General features: G+C 33.5%; 1 protein-coding gene across 1 annotated transcript in view; it reads right to left on the reverse strand.

Annotated features, from left to right (window-relative positions):
- Nucleotides 1-22,487, reverse strand: part of EYS (eyes shut homolog) — a 1,652,430-nt gene that overhangs the window by 1,243,809 nt on the left and 386,134 nt on the right. Inside the window, 1 exon segment of the mRNA XM_044253753.1 lies at nucleotides 5,436-5,525. Coding sequence (XP_044109688.1) covers nucleotides 5,436-5,525 — 90 coding nt within the window.

Below are 22,487 nucleotides of genomic sequence, written 5' to 3' on the forward strand. Positions count from 1 at the left end.
CCTCCTCCTGACCCCCCTCAGCAACCCTCAGTTTGTTTTTGAGATTAGGAGTCTCTTATGGTTTATCTCCCTCCCTATTGCATCTTGTTTCATTTCAACTAAATATTTTTAAACTTAATCTTATGATTGCTTTGCTGAAGTTTCAGCATTTCTATATATTATTTTTATTTCTTCTTGAAACATTGTAAATTTGCTAACAATCTTAAACTTAATCAGAGAATAAAGAATTTCATTTTTTAAAAAATTAAATTTATTTATTTGAGAGAGACAGAGAAAGTGAGAGGGAGAAGCAGACTCCCTATTGAACAGAGAGCCCTACATGGGGCTCAATCTCAGGACCCTGAGATCAGGACCTGAGCTGAAAGGAGGTATTTAAATGACTGAGCCACCCAAGTTCCCCAAGAATTACAAATTTAAAAGAAGAAATTATATGTACGTTTCCTATAAAAATGATTCATAACTGTATTACACAGATATGTTTTCCAAAAATATAATTATTCATGGCATTGTAAAGATCAATTCCAATGAAATTTTCAAGGAAGTGTTTATGAGCATTAAAGGGGTAACTTTCAGGATAAATAATGTTAGTTGCTGCAAAGAAAAAGAAATTTCTAATTTTGGTGGCTTACCACAATAAAAACTTTTTTTTTCTTTATTTGACAGACAGAGATCACAATTAGGCAGAGAAGCAGGCAGAGAGAGAGGTGGAAGCAGGCTCCCTGCTGAGCAGAGAGCCCAATGCAGGGCTCCATCTCAGGACCCTGAGATCATGAGCTGAGCTGAAGGCAGAGGCTTTAACCCACTGAGCCACCCACGTCCTCCCACAATACAAACTTTTATGTTTTTTTGTTCACTCAGTACAATGGGGATACTTCTGACCCATGGACATCTTTCTACATGATTTAGGGACCAATGCTTTTCTATCTTCTGGTTCTTCTTCCCTCTAGTTTTTTAGACATCTCACTCCCAACAAGAATGGGGAAGAAAAAAGGGAACAAAAGACTTACAGGACATTTCTTATGGATCAGAGTATAAGATTAAAACTACCACTGTGAACTCATTCACATGGTCCCAAATAATAGAAGATAATTAAGCTTATGCCAGAAGCCAAGGAAACAGAGGAACAAGCAGCTAGGTTCTGTTACACAGGACAGATTCTCTAGCAGACTGATGTATAATAATAAAAGTGAATTAAAAATTGTCAAAAATGTGTTTTTGATAGTATAGTGTATTCTTAGTACTGTAAGTTTCATTGCATGTCATTATTACCAGAAAAGAATATTACATTCACTACTAAGAACATTCATTTTATAACAGATCAACTTTGTTTTTCCTTTTATGTTTTATTTATGTCTTTGTTTGAAAATCCATTGAACGTTTTAATTTGTTTTACAAATCTAAGGCACTGCAATTAACTGAAGAATGCTTTACTTCATTATAATGAGTGGAACTACATTATAAATATACTACAATATGTAGTATATTTGTAAATATGTAAATATTTATATGTACATATAATTTACAATATGTACATATTGTAAATATGTAAATATACTACAATATTTAGTATATGAAAAGGTAAAAACATTTATGATTACCAAAAATGACTATGTTTTAAGTATAAATTATTTTGAATCAGAAATTATTTATTTGCAATAATTTATTTTTAATTAAATTTTTTAAAATTTTAGAATAGTTTTTAATTTACTGAACAGTTACAAAGATAGTTCAGAGGATATTATATACTCTTCAACCAGTTTCCACTATTATTAATATCTGACTTTAGTACATTTGTCATAGCAGATTAGCCAATATTGATACACTATTATTAACCAAAGTCCATATTTTATTTGGATTCTTTCTTTTTTTTGTTTTTTGTTTTTTTTTTAGTTTATTAATTTATTTTGAGAGAGAGAGAACAGAAGGAGGGGCAAAGGAAGAGGGACAAAATCTCAAACTGACTCCTCACTAAACTGAGCATGGAGCCTGACATGGGGCTCTATCTCATGACCCTGAGATCATGACCTGAGCCAAAATCAAGAGGTGGATACTTGACCAAAGGAGTCAGTCAGGTGCCCCAGGATTTTCTTAGTCTTAAACTAATGTCTTTTTCTTCCCCAGGATCTAAACCAGGATACCACAAATGTAATATTAGTACTCATTTTCTTTAGTCTCCTCTGGTTTGGAAAATTTCTCAGACTTTCTTGTGTTTTGTTTTTTGGTGGAAGTATAGTTGACATACGATATTATATTAGTTTCAGGCATACAACATAGTGATTCAACATTCATATATATTATGAAATACTCACCTCAATAAATATAGTGACTATCTGTCACCAGAGTTACTATAGTATTATATGCTCTCTGCTGTATACCACATCTTTATCTGTTCATTTATTGATGGATACTTATGATGCTTCCATATCTTAGCTATAATTAAGTAATACTGCAATGAACATAGGGGTGTATATATCTCTTTGCTAGGTGTTTTCATTTCCTTTGGACAAATACCCAGAAGTAGAATTGATGGATCATATGGTAGTTTTATTTTTAACTTTTTGAGGAGTTTTCATACTATTTTCCATAGAGGATGTACTGGTTTATATTCCCACCAACAGTGCATGAGGGATCAGTTTTCACCTCCTCCTTGCCAACATTGTTATTTCTTAACTGTTTGATACTAGCTAATCTCACAGATAGGAGTGGTTTCATTTCATTTCATTCATTCATTTCATTGTGGTTTTGATTTGTTTCTCCCTGATGATTAGTGATATTAAGGATCTTTTCATGGGTCTGTTGTCCAATTTCTATGTCTTCCTTGGAAAAGTGTCTAACTATTCAGGTCCTCTGCCCATTTTTTAACTGCACTTTTTGTTTTTTTGGTATTGAGTTGTATGAGTTCTTTAAATATTTTGGATATTAACTCCTTATCAGATATATCATTTGCAAATATCTTCTCCCAACTCATAGGGAGAATTTATTCAATTTATTGATGAGTTCCTTCAGGAAAACTGACCAGTTACAAGCAAAATCATTAAACTGGGCCACTTTCTTAAATGATATTCAAAAGTAAATTAAAAATGAATTAAAGACCTAAACATAAACCTGGAACTGTAAAATTCTTAAAAAAGATATAGTAAACTCTTAAACATCAGCCTTAGGAATAGTTTTTTGGACCTATCTCCTCTGGCAAGGATGACAATAGCAAAAGTAAATAATTATGACTGTATTAAACTAAAAATCTTTTGCACAGACTTTCCTTGTTTTTGATGACCTTGATAGTTTTAAGAAGTACTGGTCAGGTATTTTTAGATTTGTTTTAGATTTGTTTTAGATTTTGTTTAGGATTTGTTTGATGATTTTATCATGATTAGACTGGGATAATGTGTTTTTAAGAAAAAAATCCCTATGATAAAGTATCATTCTCATTACTTCATATCATATGTCTATGCTATTAACATGATTAAGTACTGTTGATGTGAACATTGGTCATTTGACTTAGGTAGTGTTTGTCAGATTTCTCCATGGTAATGTTACTTTCCCCCAACCCCCATTTCCATCCTGTGCACTTCGGAATACAGTTACTAGGTGCAGCCCAAACTCAAGAGGTAAGAAGTTATGTTCAATCTCCTTGAGTGTAAAGTATCTCATAAATTATTTGGAATTATTCTGTATAAAAGATGTGTCTATTATTCTGACTCATGTATTTATCCATCATTTATTTTTCTCAGTATGGACTCATGGGTATTTATTTCATATTTTGGGTAAACTATTTTCTTGCTCAAATTATTCTAGCTTTGGCAGTTGGCTCATGTGTCCCTTTTATATAAGTCTCATGGTTTTGTTTTTTGAGTACTCATTGCTTTCTGGCATTACAAGACTCTCCACACTCACTTTTACATTCTGCATTTTAGTTCTAGAATCAGCTAGATCTCTAAAGAGATCCTTTTGTTGGAGAATGGTATGAGAAACTAAGATCTAGGTGCTGGTCAAACTTATTATTTTTAAAATGAAATCTAATTTTTTTTACACTACTAGTATTGCTTAAATAATTCCCTATGTACCTTTAAAGGTGTATAATTAAATAAATATATACTAAGTCTTACCTAACCAAACATTAGAAAACAGTGCATATGTGCATATTTAATGGTTTTTACATATATATGTCAGAAAATTATTTAAATTTATAATTAAATACTTGATGATGATTAATTTCTGGCAGGTGATATAGTATTCCTATGACTTACTTCACTTAATCTATATTCAGATCCATGAGATAAGTATATTCTTATATCTAGTTAACAGATAATAGAACTATAATTTCATGAGTTTATATAGATAGAAAATACTTGAAATTTGTCAGCAGTTATGTTTTTTCATTAATAGGAAAATCTAAGAAAATTAGGTACAACATTTGAAAATATCTAAATTGATTGTATTTAGTTGAACATTGTGATGGTTACTTTTATGTGGCAACCTGACTCCGCCACAGAGTGCCCAGATTAACCAGTATTTCTAGGAGTGTCTGTGAGGGTGTTTCCTGATGATACAAGAATTTGGATCAGTAGACTCAGTAAAGTAGACTGCCCTTCCCAAACTGGGCAGGCATCAGCCAATCTGTTGAGGGCTTGAGTAGCACAAAAACTAAAGAAAGGGAGGACTTGCTCCTTTTCTGCTTACCTGCTGAGTTGAGATGCTGTTTTTTATTTCTTTTTGGACTGGGATTTATACCATCCTCTCCCCTGGTTCTAATGCCTTTGAATTCAAGACTAAAATTACACCACTGGCTCTTCTAGGTCTCTGGCTTGCAGACAGATCATGAAACTTCTCAACCTCCATAATTTTCTGAGCCAATTCCTCATAATGAATTGCCATAATACACAGATAGGTATAGATACATAGATATATCTCCCATTGGTTCTGTTTCTTTGGAGAACACTAGCTAATTTAGTTTTCAAATTCATAGCTTAGGAAAAGATACTAAATCCAAGGTAGCATCCAGATTTACTTTTCATATATTAGTCAACACAATAATTTAAAAATAATATTTAGTTTAGTAAATGAAAAGAAAGAAAGAAAGAAAAGAAAAAACCTGACAATTTCTTGAGAAACTGAAAGAACAGGAAAAAATATTTAAAATATAATAGGATAGACTGGCAATAAATTCATTACTTTTCATTTTATCATTTGGTTGCATCAGTGGCCTTTCCAATAGAAAAGTAAGAAACTCATCTATTTCAGAGAATGTATAAACAAAGCTCATTTCACTCTAGTTTCTGCCCAAGGGATAATTGGTTGGTCACTTTAGAAGTGGACTTTAAGAAAATGAAGGACTAATAATGTTGTTGGAAGACTGAAATGAGTTCAGATAAGAGACAGAAATGCTTTTTAAAGTTAATTATGTTTGCATTACCTTGTCTCTTGGTGTTCATTACCTTTAAATGGAGCCACACAACGGCAGAAGTAATTAGCAGGTTGGTCAATGCAGGTAGTGCCATTCTTGCATGGATGTGAAGAACACAAATCTGTATTTATTTTATATCTTGAAACTTTTAAAAAATAATAAAAAGGTTTTAAGTTTTAATAAGGGAACCAGGTGTCAGGTTATAATTCTTAAATTTCCCCAAATCTTTTAATCCATTTCGGGTGATATCTGAGACTAAACTCTCCAGATAAAAAATGCCACACATATTAGTGTTAGAACCCATTCATTTCACCTACTACAAACTGCAACAACTTCTCTTGGAATTACTAAATGCAGACTAATCTCCTCTGAATTGGTAGGCATTCAAAGTCTGCTTAGATGTGAAATAATTTATCTTCTGCTTTGGATTCTAGAGACAGAATAGATGTTTCAAGTTACTGGGATACAAATCAAATGCTAATTTAAGGAAAATAAAAAGGACCAAGAAGGAAGTACTAGTGAATCAATAGCATCCTGATGTATGTTCTCCAGGGCTAAATGTTTTTAAAAGGCACAGTTGTCAAGTGTTACTTACCAATAAAGCCAGGGGGGAACAAGTATTTGAATTTATCCATGAACTCTGTAGATGTAGTGTTATGGAGGCAGGGTGATGAGTCACATTTCTTTTTATTAACTTCACAAAGCGGGTCTATATGGAAAGAAAATAAATCAGAAATATTCATTTACTATATAGTTTTAACATTTTCTTTTTTCTTTTTCTTGTTTTTTCTTTTAAGTAATCTCTGTGTCTAAGGTGGGACTCAAACTCATAACCCCAAGATCAAAAGTTGTATGTTCTATGGAATAAGCCAGCCAGGTTCCCCTTAACATTTTCTTTTAACTGGTTCTGCAGTGCAGATTTCCCATGAATGTTCCACTTAGAGCTGTGTTTCTAAAGCTGATTTTCATTTTCTGTCTCTTGGATTGTTTGTTAATTTGCAAAGCATTGAAAACATAGCCTAAGCTGATTCTGAATTGATTTTTAACTTTTTTGATAGCTAATTTTTTTTTTTTTGCTAATTTTGAATAAGAACAGAAAAATTGGCTTTGACACATAACACATGGGTATTAGCAAGTTAGAAGAATGGAAATCTTTCTAATCTTAAATGTTTTTCTCTAAAATGGTAAAATGAATCTGGGCTGGAGGAAAATTAAGGTAATAGATAACTAATAGGAAAGAGCAAACCTAACTAAATAGAAAAACTATTTGTATTATCATGATCACTAACAAAATATTAAGTGAAAATGTGGCATTAGAATATCAAGTTAACCCAGGAAAAAATGAAAATTAAAAATAATAATGAGTGAATAAATACTTTGCTTAAACCTTAAAATTATTTTTTGGTAATTTTCCTTATGAATCAACTTTGTGAGAAGAAAAATGGCACATTTAAAAACCTTAGTTTAGGGGTGCCTGTGTGGCTCAGTGGGTTAAGCCTCTGCCTTCAGCTCAGGTCATGATCTCAGGGTCCTGGGATCAGCCCCCGCATCGGGCTCTCTGCACAGCAGGGAGCCTGCTTCCCTCTCTCTCTGCCTGCTTCTCTGCTTATTTGTGATATCTTTCTCTGTTGAATAAATAAATAAAATCTTTAAAAAAAATAAAAATAAAAAAATAAAAACCTTAGTTTATTCCTTATAGTTAGGGATCTGCCAAAGTTCACTTCTTCAAAAGACCTTGTTTTTTCTCTGTGTCATACAATTTTAAGAAATAACCTTGAGTTTTTGTTTATGATAAACAGTACATTAAGTTTTAATAAGTGACCACACAGATCTGAAGATGGTCATTCTTAAGGTTAACCACAAAAAAAGTTTCTCAGATATAATAGGGGAAAAAAAAAAGGTGTTTCATTGTGGTTTTCAAAACAAGTAAGACTTTCTCATTGCTTAAAGGTTATGCAGTGCTTTATTTTTGAAACAATCATTCACATAGAAGTAGAATTAGGAACACTTTTGGGAAGATAGATTTTGGACAACATTTTGGCTTTTAATGATGGAAGTTTGATAGTATTTACTTGCATATAAAGTACTGAGAGTCTCAATACTTTTTCCAATCTTGGAAAACAAAGTTCTATTATTAGAGTGTCCTCCTAATGTAAAAAGACATAATATTTAAAAACATAAACAGCTCTTTATCAAAATAACAGATATATATTGACAAGGGCTATTGTAGGAGTTACCAGAGTAACAGAATGAAATATGGTATAAAAAGAAATATTAGAAGTTTTTTTTTTTTTTTTGTTAAAGATTTTATTTATTTATTTGACAGAGAGAAATCACAAGTAGACTGAGAGGCAGGCAGAGAGAGAGGGAGGGAAGCAGGCTCCCGGCTGAGCAGAGAGCCCGATGCAGGACTCGATCCCAGGACCCTGAGATCATGACCTGAGCCAAAGGCAGTGGCCCAACCCACTGAGCCACCCAGGTGCCTGAAATATTAGAAGTTTTAAATATGAGTGTGATGGGGGCCTCTGGGAGGCGCCATCAGTTAAGCTCCAGACTCTTGGTTTAGGCTCAGGTTGTGATCTTAGGGTTGTAAGATCCAGCCCCACAGTGGCCACCTCCGTGCTCAGCATGGAATCTGCCTAAGATTCTCTCTCCCTCTCCTTCTGCCCTTCCCCCACTCACGTGTGCATGCTCTTTCTTTCAAATAAATAATCTTAAAAAATAATAAATATAAGTGTAATGAACTTATAGTTGATAAACCTAATAAAAAGTTTATTTACAAAAGCAAAATATTCATTCATCACTAAATATATCTGTTTCTACGATTATGTGAAGATGTAGTAAAATAATTCAAGCAGATATATATATTCAAATGTTCTCCTGGGAAAAGAATTAATATGCATGTTTACTAGATGAATTGTATCTTCTAAAAATAAGGAGTGACTTCTACCTCAAATTAACCTTCAGGTATTAGTTTTGGTTAGCATGTGTGCCTACCTTGAAATCCATTCTGACACAGGCAGCTAAAGGTGCTGTAAAGATCAACACAAGTAACTCCTTTTCCACAGGCTTCACTAAGGCACTCATCTACCTCAATCTCACAGTTATTATTTAGAAACAAGCAAAGGATTCACTTCATTATAAATGTGTCACTGATACAACTTGCAACTAAGTCTAAGATTATGTTCAGTGTATATGAGATTCTCAACTTGTCTGCAAAAATTCGACACATTGCCTAATGCCATCAATTACTTTCTGTTTTTGTTCTGATGTGACTACAACTATGGCTTTATTCTCATCTCCATGCACCTAGAATTCAAAATTTACATTACTTCCTTAAAATTGAATACATACATGACTATTTTATATATAATTATACAATGTTAACCAAACTGATTTTCTTTGATGCCTCTCCTTGAAAAACAGTCCATTAAATATATTTGAATCCTTTCTGCAGTTCTTTAAAAACAAAACAAAAACCGTAAATAAGACCTTCTCAGCTCCTTGTTTCTTTAAGTTACTGTTGGATTGCAAATTGGCCCTTGTACATGAGGGCAAGGAAAGACAGAAGAAAGAGGTCGAGCACTCCAGATTGGTAGGTGGTAAGTTTAATAATAAGGAAACTTTTCTATAAGGCCTGCCTTGGGCTGCCAAAAATCCAGGAGATTTCTACATTTACCTGCCAAAATCTTAACTTTATTTATAGTCTATAACTTGGTTCAGCTATGTATTTAATCCAGATAATCTTAACAACATCTTCCTCTTTCAAGTTTATATCCTTAAAACAGCTCCCAGTGTGACAGTAGTGGGCAACATGTATTTATATATGTATTCTAAGGACAGAGGCAGCGGTAAGGAGCCTCCAAGTGCCCCCATATAACATGAGGGTCAACAAGCAGCCACATTCTCTCAATGATCTTCTTCAACAATTACTATAAACTGAATTTATTTTCATATTCCCAAATTACTTTAAATCATTTCTAAGTAGAAAAAGGTACGCTTTTTGCAAAATTATTTAAGGAAAGAATACATAGTGGAATTTGTCTCTTATTTCCTTGCGCTATTCATCCTCCGAACTCCCTTTTGCCATAGGGATAATTAACTGCTTAATAATTCTTTAATAAAAGTTAAAGACCATCTCTCATAATAGGTGAAAATCCAAGTTATATCTTTCTCAGTCACGGGTACCCCAAAATGTGGATATGCAACCAATCATGGACCCACCACAGGATTTGAAAGCAAGCTGGTGATGACAAGAAACAGGGATGGTTTTGCAGCTGGTAACATCAGGACAACCATAACAGTTTTCCATGGCCCTACTAACAACAGTGCCTCAGTGTTTCCTAGTGTCACTGCCATCCATCCCTACTGATGTTGTGATAATATATGATGTTTCCTTATCTACTGTCTAGACTCCATCTTATATGCCAACATTCCACATCTAGTTCTAGAAGCTCCTATAGGTCGTACTTGTAATGTTCTTCAATAAACTCTAAATTAAATAATTTTCTTGTTAAACCACACTGAGTATATTTCTAATACCCACAGTGAATAACTCCATTCCCGGTATGAACAATTTGTTTTTGACATTATTATTAAATATTTATATTTCAATTTTACATATAAAGCAATTGGGGAAAAAACTAAAAAGAGTTTTCAGTTATCTGTAGCAAATATCACTAATGTTAATAAATCATTAATGCTAATCTATATTTCATGTCTTCTATTTTCAGGGGCAAAGAAGGTCATAACCACCAGCCTTTGAAGTTAGGGATATTTGTTTATACTTTCTTTTGCTGTCTTTACCTGGTTTTGCATTCTGGATAATAGTGACTTCACTGAATTTCTCAGAAAGTTTTAAATATTCTTCTCCTTATAGAAAGAACTGTACAGAGGGCATAGAGAAAAAAATTCTTGTGTACTGTTGGTGGGACTGTAAATTGGTGCGACATTGCAGGAAACAGTATGGAGTTTCCTCAAAAATTAAAAAAGAAACAAAAACATATTGTTCAGGAATTCTACTACTAAGCATTTACCCCCAAAAAAGAGAGAATGTTAATTCCAAAAGATATATGCACCCTTATGTTTACTGGAGCATTATTTATAATAATCAAGATATGGATGCAACCAAATGTCCACTGATAGACAAGTGAATACAGATGTAGTATCTATCTATCTATCATCTATCATCTATAGATCTACCATGAAATATTACACAGCCATAAAATATGATGAGATATTGTCATTTGGAACTACATGAATGGACCTAGAGTGTATTATGCTAAGGGAAATAAGTCAGACAAAAAAAATAGTATTTTTTTTCCAAAACATCATTTATATGTGGAATTAAAACAAACAAAGAAATGAACAAACAAACAAATAACCAGAAACAGACTCATAAATACAGAGACAAAGTGGTGGTTGCCAGAGGGCAGAGAGACAGTGAATGAAATAGGTAAAGGGGATTAAAAGGTACAAACTTCCAGTTATAAAATAAATAAGTCACAAATATGAAAAGTATAGTATAGGGAACATAGTCAATAATATTGTGATAATTTTGGTGAGAGATGGTAACTATACTTTTCACAGTTAGCACTGTACAATATATAGAACTGTCAAATCCCTGTTGTGCATCTGAAACTAATATAACACTCTATGTCAACTATAGTTCAATAATAAATATTAAAGAGAAAGTTGTGTATAGTTGACATTATTAATTGCTTAAATATTTGACAGAATTCACTGGTGCAACCATCCAGCCAATGTTTTTCTTCAGGGTAAATTATTCAATTATAACTCAATTTTGTTACTTGTTATTTGTATTTTTTAAAATTTCTAATTAAGTTTTGTGTTTTTGTGCCTTTCTAGGAATTTTTATCGTCCCTCTATGTTTTTTAGTTTGTTGGCATGCAGTTGTTCTTAATAATTCCTATGACCTTTTAAAATTTCTATAATGTTGTAATGATGTCCCCCTCTTCTATTCCTCTTCTATTCCTGGTATTTGCAAAGTGTGCGGGTGTGTGTCTCTCTGTTTTCTTAGTCAAACTAAAGATTTATCAATTTGTAATCTTTAAAAAGAAACAGATTTTTGTGTGGTTGATTCCTCCTATTTTCTGTTTTCTATTTTATTGATTTCTAATTCAATCTTTGTTGTTTTCCTCTTTAGCTTATTTTGGATTTAATTGCTTTTCTTTTTCAAGCTTTTAAGGTACAAGTTTAGATTACTTACTTTAGGTACTTTTTTGTAATATAAGCATTGAAACCCATAAGCTTATATCTAAGCACTTCTTTAACATACATTTTGATTTTCTGTATTCATTTCCATTCCATTCAAAAAAAATTTCAAATATCTCCTATCATATTTCTTTGTGTTACTTATATGTAGGTTAATTTCCCAAATATCTTTCTGGGGTTGAGTTTTAATTAATTCTATTGTGGTCTTTTTAAACCTAATATATTGTCCATTGGAGAAGGTTCTATGTGTTTAAAAAGAATACATTGTCAGCCATTCTGCTGTAACTAGGTGGAGTTTTCTACAAATGTCAGTTAGACCTGCTGGTTGATGTTAACTCGTCAATATATTAGCTGATTTTTCATCTAGTTGTTCTATTATTGTAATGAAGTTACTGAAATCTCCAACTATACTTATTAATGTTTTTACCTTTTGAATGTTTCATTTTTGGTTAGTGCATACTGGCATTCTGTTGATAGATATGTATATATTTATGGTTGTTATATCTTTCTGCTGTATTGATCCTCTGCCATGATGAAATTTTGCTATTTGTCTCTTGTAATATTTCTTGTCTTAAAGTGTATTTTGTGGAATATTAAGAAAGCTCCTCTAGCTCACTTATGTTTACTCTTCATATGATATCTTTTAAACATTTAAGTTTTAGCCTATTTGTGTTTTTGAATATGAGCACATAATCTAATGCTGCTTTTTTTTTTTTTAAATCCAGTCTGACAGTCTTGTGATTAGAGTGGGCTCCAATCTTAGTTTAGCAGACAAAATCTTCAAAGCAGGTGTTATAAATATGTTCAAAGAATTAAAGAAAACTGTATTTAAAAATTAAATTAAAATTTGATGAAAAGTATACAGGAAGTATGAAATTCAAATAGAGAAGAACTATAAAATAAATAATTAAAAATAAATTCTATACAGGAAAATGCAAATAACTGAAACAAGTTTTCTAACAGGGCTTAATGGCAGATATTAGATAACTAAAGAAAGTCTCAGAATTCTAAGACAGATCAATAGAAATTACAAATACTAGCCAATTCACTAGGACCAACTGAAACACTAAGTAATCCCATAACAGTTAACTTTGTTACCAAACCATTGGCCTTTGTTGCATAACATGAAGTTGGGTTTTAATCATATTTCTAGGTCCCCACTTCTTTCCCCATTGACATATATTGTTCTTTCTCTTTCTCCACTATCCTATTGGATTTTCCCAAGGATTGACTATTTCTCCTGATTTTCCTTTCTGCGCCCTTTGATTTTAAGGCTTTTCATATACTCCTATAAACATGTTCCCTACATCCTGATTCTCAATTTTGACTCAATTACTAGTACATGTTTCAAACCTAACTCTGGTTATATCATTATCTCAAATTAAACACCCCAAGACACTAAATCCTTCTCCAATTAAAATGTTACCAGTGATAAAATAATTCATATCTTCAGCAATAGTTTACTGAGTAGTTTACTGAATTCTCTTTAGGATTCCTTTTGGATTAATTATTCTAATAGGATTAGGAAATGGAGGTATATAGGTAAATACAACACATACTAGTAAATTTTATTTGCACAGAAAACTTCTTTATGTGCCAATCAATTTACTGCAATTGTTTTGCATGTTATTGTCATGTTCTGCATTATACCCTTTAGCAGGAGTGATATTGATAATTTAAAATAGTTTTGCAAAGTAACAGGAGTTTAAGTCTTATTTAAAGACAAATAAGACATAAGTTATTATTTAGGAGCCTAATATATGTATGAATAAAAGGTCTACATTTTGTTGTATTACTTCAAAATCTCAGAACATCAAGGATAAAAGGAAAACTTGAAGTGTTTCTGGAAAAAAAATTACTTGGAGTAACGAAATAATAAAATGATCCTCTTTCTCAAATATTCTCAAGACATTACTTTAGGATGTGCTTCTAGGAATGGGGCACCTGGGGCTTAGCCAGTTAAGCAGTCCCCTCTTGATTTCACTCAGGTCATGCATGATCTCAGGGTGATGGGATCCAGCTGTGTTGGGCTCTGCACTCAGTGGGGAGTCTGCTTCTCTCCTTTCTCTCCCTGTGTTCCTCCGCATGCTTTCTCTCTCCTCTCCCCTTCTCTCTCTCAAATAAATAAATGCTAAAAACAAAAACAAAAACAAAAAATAAAAACCAAAAAAAAAAACCAAACACCTCCTAGGGAAAAAAGCGAAATGGTATACGAAAATATTCATTTAATTCAGGAATACAGTGTTAAGTTATCTTGTGATAAAGGCTGGGAAGAATCACTGTCTAAACTAATGAATGTTGAAGAAACTCTTTTTTCAAGTGTAGTTTTGTGGATCCATTCTACATATAAAGTGGACATAAAGCTGTATACTACATGTAAAACTTAAATAAGAAGAAACTAATTCTTTAAATACAGATAAAGAAGTCAATGAGAAATTTGAACAGAAATATAAAAGTGTACAGAGAATGCAATTGTCTAAATCAATTAAATTTGATCTGAGCTAAACTGATTTAGTGTAAACTAGACTATTAGATCTCAAGGCTAGAAATACTGTCCTTCAAATGGACTTGGATTGCAACATAGGAAACTTCAGAAAACAGATATAATTCTAACACTACTTCATCAATGAAGAATATTTATATATGCATAATAATATGAATGTGATTTGTTTTCCACTTTTAAACTCAACGTTTAAACAAAGCGCAGCTGACAGTTATAATGTATTCAAACAATGATAATGTAACCACACAAAAAAAGTGAAGGAATTTGGTAAGTGGAAAGGGTTAAATGGGAAAGAGAAGAGTAAGAGCACCAATATTGTTAACCTTAATAAAAGTCAAGATGGGACACCTGAATTCGATTAGAAATGAAAGTGTGAACACAAGAACTAAAAATAATAACACCTATCAAGAAAAAGTTGGAGATAAAAGGTGGTTCAGAGAATTAATGAGAAGATTCATCTTTCATAATGGAGAACCAATTAATTAACCTGCATAATGAATTCACAAAACTCAAAAGAGCAAATACATTTTTTGAATGAGCAAATAAGGCATAACAGAATAAAATAAGAAACAATTTAAACATTTTTGTCTCTGTTTAGCAGACTTGAAAGTAGAGAATCTGTTGTTTATTATTGGAAGTTGATTTTTATTTATCATGTTTAGTGCTCAAACTTATTTTTGCTTGTTTTTAAAAATTGTAACCATTTCAATAACATTTTGTGAAAATATCTCCTCTCTCGTGAAATAATTGAATTTAAATGGATACATATATGAAAGGTTAGTGTGAAGTTTATAAAATGACTAGTTCTGTGACTATCATTAAGTAAACTCAGATACATGGTTCTCATTTTTATAATCAATACAACACAGAAGTTAAACCTCAATTTTTTCTTGTGCTATATATAAAGTTTTCAGTGTTGTCTTCAGCCATGCTTCATATAACACCAATCTGTGAATTATTCAATTATGCAAAAGAGATTTTGCAGCTAATTCTAAAAAAACCCAAAAACATTTTACCATATTTTGAAAATTTATAATCAGTACCTCTACTTGAATAATATATTTTAATAAGATAATAGTGGTTTTCTACAAATCAAAGAACCACATAACAGCAGAAATATGGATTTAACAAGAGAAAAATAAATACAAAGAAAAATAAATTCTTTTATGAAAAGTTAAAAGCTGATGAATTGTGAAATATCCTTATCAATCTCTTGCAAATTTTATTTATCAGTAATACCTAACTGTTGGAGAATCTGAAGGTGGCACTTCTCGTCAACACAGTTATAGTTTGGCTTATGTGCCAAAACAAAGCATGATTTCCATTTTATGGAAAAAAAAAAAAGAAAAGACTACTTCCTTTAACTGTGAAAAAATGTTTTATTGAATTTCTGTGCATCTTTCTCTTGCTATGATTTTAGAAACAAGGGATTTTTCAGAGTGGAACTTGAAGTAATGTTCTCTAAAATTACCTATTTTGAGTATGCTTTACGTATCTCCAGATCAAACCAGCTGGTCACAATTACACAGTGTTTACTATCTTTACATCTACTTACTTCTGTAATCCTGTAACAACCTTAGTAGGCAGGTACTGTTCTTATCTCTCTTTTAAAGGTGTGGGATTTAGATAAATAGAGGTAATATAAACTTGCTTATGTCTCTCATATGGTTAGTGACAGCTGCAATTCAAATCCAAGCAATCTGCTGTCAGACTTCTTATTCTTTATACTTGATTCATTTTAATGGAATTTCTCACTCTGTAGAATCACCCCATATATTTCTGGTTATTTGTGCCAATAGACTAATTCATTTGATTACCAAAAGACATGTGGCTTTCCCCTCATCTCCTGTTCTGGATATCTTTATCAAAATGTTGCCTATTGTAATGTCTCCTGTTAAGGATTTTGAGTCCCTAAAATGTGAAGGAGCCTTTTCAAAGTTCATTCCAAAAGCTGAGGCAGGCATTCCAAAGCAAATCAGCCCAGGTCCCCTATACTCATTTGTGTGTGATAGCAGGTGGAGCAGAATACAGAAACTTAATGTTGTGGGTTTATAAAATGAATTCAAGAATATGGCTAAAAATCCATGTCTTAAGGATTTTAGGTGGTCCCCTAACTTGATCCTAGTATTTCTAGCACACAGTACAGAAGAAAGCCTGGCCAGTTACATCATTAGCAATGCTCATTCATAACAGTGCATTGTTGATTCAAGAATAATTGCTCTTGGGGCGCCTGGGTGGTTCAGTGGGTTAATGCCTCTGACTTTGGCTCAGGTCATGATCCCAGGATCCTGGGATCAAGCCCCGCATCAGGCTCTCTGCTCAACGGGGAGCCTGTTTCCTCCTCTCTCTCTGCCTGCCTCTCTGTCCACTTGTGATCTCTGTCTGTCAAATAAATAAATAAAATATTTAAAAAAAAAAGAATAATTGCTCTTGATCCAAGGCGAGAAAGAAATGTTGTTGTGAGAGTGTCCTCCTAAAGAGGATGTAGGTAACTTTTCTAAGACATCCTTGCAGGTGACACAAGATGAGTTTCATATAGCTGTTTCTTAAAGTTTCCCTCAACATAATCTTGTTTTTATGCATACTAAAGTTCAAACAAGTAAACATTATTCCATAGGAATTTAGTACCTGTTTCTTCTTAATTATATTTAGAAATGGATTAAGGGATACTAAGGCACAGGTAAATTTAGATCTTCCCTAAAAGGTGTTTTTTCCTCCAGTCCAATTTTTGATAAATTGATTACAAGTAAGTTTTAGATTATATTAATATATACTGGGGGAGCTGGTATCTTGCTTTCATTATAAAATCAAAACTCCATGTGGGGCATCTGGGTGGCTCAGTTGGTTGGGCAGCTGCCTTCAGCTCAGGTCATGATCCCAGTGTCCTGGGATTGAGTCCCGAGTGGGCTCTCTTCTCAGTGGGGAGTCTGCTTCTCCCTCTCCCTCTGCCTGCGGCTCTCCCTACTTGTGCTCTCTATCTCTCTGTCCAATAATAAATAAAAATCTTAAAAAACAAAACAAAACTTCATGCTGCAGCAAATAACTAAGTTTACAAAGGTATTCAGAACAGGGTGATATAATTTTGTGGTAACTGAAAAGCCTATTGTTGAAGAAGAAGTTTCACCAAAGTTAAACAAGCAAGAAAAACTTGATTCGAGGCTACTGTAATTGAGAAAAGAGGTCTGAACTCAGTCTGAATGTGGCGACACAGTCACAGAGGATGAGAGTGTTTTTACGAACTATCACCTATGATCATTACCTACATGTGCTTGCTAATTGGCCTTTAACAAAAGAAAACTTTCTCAGTCTCCAGGACAGAAAGCAATTTGGATGAAGTGCACTAAGAAAAGGTAGAAGAGGGACCTCTATGGTGAAGCCACTTGGGTCCTGTAGATGAATGGAGTGAGAATAAAGGCAAGAGGGCAGGAAGAAGCCTGTCTACACTTCAGTCAAACTACAGGAAACCTGAAGGCTGTCTTGGCTTTATTAGTCTTGGGACTAATAAGACACTGTATGAGACTTAAGACACTTAAGTCTTGGGACTGATAAGACACTGTATGAGAATTCCTACAACCCTTGAGTACCCAAAGAGTAGAAGGAAATAATAAAATAGTAATTTATATTCTTAACATGGCATTCTCACATTCTGGTGAAGTCTGAGAAACATGAGTCTGTCTCATTTCCACACTTAGTGAACTAGAACACCACATTCTCCCTCAGGTTATGATTCCTAAATATGTCTCTGAGCTGTTTGATCCCAGCTATCTCTAATCAAACTGAATGCTATACAGCTACCAATCTATATTACTGAAAGACAAATTTGATGGAATTTCAGCCTCCAACTGATCCCCACCCCTCATGCATATTTTGAAGCTCGTCATTAATGCAGTCCTAACTCATGAAGAAAGGGGATTTATCATCTCAGAACATCCCAAGTGTTTGAAAGGATACCTAGCAGTAAGGCAGCGGCTTCTCCTCCTCCTCCTGCTCCTCCCCCTGCCCTTCCTCCTCCTTCTCAAATTTGACACTTTAGTTTTAAAATTCATGCAGATCTTGAATTTTACAATCGTATTTAATCCTTGTTAAGATATAGATTATTCTATAGCATAGTACATATACATTTGTATGGACACTTGACAAGATGATACTGCCGTTACTCTTGAGACTTTCACAAAGCCTTACATACATCCCCTAGGGTATAGTGCTCTAGCCTGAGAAGTATAGACTTAGAGAATAAAGTAAAAAGCTCCCAGTGTAGTCTCTACAGAAACATCAAAACCTGCACCTGGCCTACCTTCTAGGTAGTATCTCTTTTATCCTGACCTTTTTCTCATGTAACCTCTTCTCCAAGCAATACAACAACTTTTAAAACGTCTGTGATTTTGCCTGGTTCCTTTTTAAAATTTTGATGAAAAGTAATCTCAGGGAGCCTCTGCCTATTTTTTCCAGGTACAGGCCATTTCCACATTCTGTATTATTCACACCTTCCTCTGTAGGAAGTTGCTTATGTATCTGTCCCATCCTTAAAAATGTAGGTTTATAAAAGGCATATATCTCCATCCTGGCATTTCTGGCACTTGAAATAGCTACTGACACATATTGGTGCTCACAAAATATTTGTTAAATGAATGAAAAGTTGAATGTACATAAATGGCAATGGTAGGGTATTTCTAAAGGGCAGATAATTATTTCAAATCCTGTTCAGGACAATTCATTAACAAAACACTAAAATTCTAAGTAACATAATGAATATCATAAAGTTTGTCAGAAATAAAATTTATGATTGACTCGTTCCAATTTCTGATTACATTCCACATGATTTGACAATAAGTTGCATTTAAGGTGTGCATGTATATGACTTTAGAGTTTTATTGCCAAAATGTAGATAGAATTTAAATGAGATTTCTAATTTGATTCAGTGAGCAGTGATAAAGTCTCCACTTGTTCAAGCAAATAAATTATTAAGCATAACCAGTTTGAATACATTCAATAAAATAGTATCTATGCATTCTTCTAGTTTGTGAGTTTGGGATATACAAATTGAATAATCAAGAATTCTATATCTTTTTTTTAGAAGATTTTATTTATTTATTTGATAGACAGAGATCACTAGTAGGCAGAGAGGCAGGCAGAGAGAGAGGAAGGGAAGCAGGCTCCCCATAGAGCAGAGAGCCTGATGTGGGGCTTGATCCCAGGACCCTGGGGTCATGACCTGAGCCGAAGGCAGAGGCTTTAACCCACTGAACCACCCAGGTGCCCCAAGAATTCTGTATCTTATTTTAAAATAAGTTTTAGATGTTAATTTCTATATAATCTTAATTTTCTTTTCTTATATATTTCCAGGTTTGTATTTCAATTCTGGCTGAAACACACACAGATTCGAATTAGTTTTTCTTTTCTATGTTTCACTAGCTCTTTATCTGTTTTCTTGATATTTTCCTCAACCCAGTTTATTCATTTGTTTTTTCGCGTGGTCTAAAGCAGACTGTGATAGGTTTCTCTTCACAGAAACCATAAAGTAGGAATGATCCAGTGACCAAAAAGCAATCCTAAAAACCAGATTCCCGTGTCATACATAGTATCTCCAATATTCTATACTTTCTTTACTCTGTCTCTTCAATTTCTTCATTACCCTTATCTTTTGTGATTTGCGTAGGTGCTTAGTTTTTCCCATCTTCTCCTGTCTAGTGATTGTTGCTATCACTTTTTATTTATTCATTCTTACATTTTTTTTAAAGATTTTATTTATTTATTTGACAGAGAGAGATTACAAGTAGGCAGAGAGGCAGGCAGAGAGAGAGAGGAGGAAGCAGGCTCCCTGCTGAGCAGAGAGCCCGATGCGGGACTCGATCCCAGGACCCTGAGATCATGACCTGAGCCGAAGGCAGCGGCTTAACCCACTGAGCCACCCAGGCGCCCTCATTCTTACATTTAAATATACATTCTTCCACCTACCATTGCCAGTTCACTTAAGTAAAACTATCATTTGATTTATAGAAAACATCAACCATTCCACAACTTCCACATTAAGAGAGTCCCGAGCAAAATCTCCAGTCCTAACTGGAACTTTAAGATTGAACTAAGATTAGTTATCAGTTGACACCACCATCTGAATATCTATTAATCACCTCAAATTCAAAGTGGGCAAAACAATACTCTCAGCAGCTCTAACTTCATTCTTCGTTATTAACTATGATAAACTGAAAAACCTAAGTTTTATTTATTCCTCTTTACTTTCACTAAATTTAACAGCAAGTCCTGGCAACTTTACTTCTAAAAATAATTCAAATCTGTCTATTTATCTCTATTGCAATTGCAAACATCCAAGTCTATCATAATTATCTCTCTCCTCGTGAGAATACTAATTATTTTAACTATAATAGTAAATATTCACCCTCACTTGATATGGTCTGCATTCACATCCAGAGTGATTTTTTTTTTTCAAATATAGTATAATTATGATATATAAATCCAGTCTGACAGCTTCTGGCAGCACTGCAAATAAAATACAACTTCATTGCCTTCTGTGATGTGGTCCCTAACAACTTTTCAGCCCACAACTCATACTACTTCTTTCTTGTTCACTTAGTTGTACTTGTTCAGGTTCCTAACACACCTAACTCATTTTTTTTTTTTTTCCCTGAGGGTCTTGTACTAGCAGCCTTCTAAACCTAGAACTTTCTCGTGGGGTAAATTCTTTCTCATTCAGATTTTGGTATAAATGGAAACTCCTTGAAGATATTTACCCTGGCTATACAGTCACTCTCTCACATCACCCTACTTTATTTTGCCTTGTAGAAATTATTATTGTGTACACACATACACACACATAGATGTGTGTGTATGTGTTTCTTGCTTTTATTAATTTTTTTTCTTCTCCCAGTGGAAAGTTAGCTACATAAGAGCAAGGATCTTGTCTGTCCTGCTGTTAGGTGTTTCCCCATCAACAAAACAATGTTTCCTACAAAGTTGGACTACATAAACTATTTTAAGTGAATTAATGAATTCAGGAAGTTGGTCCATTATTAGTACACAGAAATCTATAGAAATACAACTGTGTGATTTTATATATATATATATATATATATACATACACAAATATATATCATATATGATATATATCAAGAAAAATTTTAGAATAAGAACTTCATTTATTTTAGAATATAATTTTTCTGAAATTATACATAAATTATTTTTAATCCTCAGAAAAACTTATTAATGGTAGAATTATTAGTCTACTCATTAATTATTACTCTAGAGGCTGAAATTTGTGTTTATTCTACTGAATATTTTTGATTGGTGTCAAATTCCTTTTTATGTGTATTTGACTTTGTGTATGATAATTTTTTAAAAAAACTCTACATTTATTATAAATAAAGATCTTACTGTATAGCATGGTATGTTAGGTTTCTTCTTAAGTAGAAAAGTGGGAATTAAGGCACTGAGTACTGCTTCTGTACTTCTGGTGATACTGGAGTATACAGTCTGGCCAGGAATGTAGGGGAAAGGGTCCTTTAATTTCAAATCAAGTCTAGACCGTGGACTTTCATTTAGAGCCCAGGTGGGAGTCGATGGCCAACAAATGTGATCTAAGGGCCTAGGAGAAAATCAGTACTTCCACCAGTGATGGATTTAAATGAGGTAGAGACCTACAGTTAAAGTAAATATATTTTCTCTTCCACTCCTCATTTCCACTTAGAGGAACCTTGCCTTAAAACTCTTGGCCTAAAAGTCCTTTGTACTACACCTCCTCACAAATGTGCGATGAGTTACTAGGGTGGTGGTAAACAGCCTCCATTCAAAGATTTTAGAGTAAGTGGAGCTAATCTTCCAAAGGTCCAGTTTGCAGGAGAATTGACCACTGTGTCTGACAGTACGAATAGGAGGCAGCAACCTACATACCACATACATACTTACATACTACACTGGCTCTGCAGTCTGGATATACCCATTTGGATTCTATACAAAGATATATCTTACCACTGCTAAATTTAATACTTTGATTCTTGTTGGATGGATGTGTTTTTATTATCCATTAGTTAAAACTCAGACATGAAAGAAAAATGCTATTTATTGGTTCAAACACTCACAGAGCCAATAGGATTAAGGCTGGTATGTTTATCAGTAACACCAGGAGTTCACTTTCCCTCTATTCCTTCTACAGCATTATAGTTTAGGACAGTTATAGATTCTATTAGGAGTCTGGAAAAATTGTATATTAGGACCTTGAACTGAAAGCTGAGTACCTAGATCCTGGAACAAGGTGAGATTAGACAAAGGTTGCTGCTTAATTTTGATGTTCACATACAGATGTGGCCACAAAATCCAGTCACCAGACACGGAAGC

This window comes from Neovison vison, chromosome 1 (assembly GCF_020171115.1).
Source record: "Neovison vison isolate M4711 chromosome 1, ASM_NN_V1, whole genome shotgun sequence".
In the NCBI taxonomy this organism is placed as follows: domain Eukaryota; kingdom Metazoa; phylum Chordata; class Mammalia; order Carnivora; family Mustelidae; genus Neogale; species Neogale vison.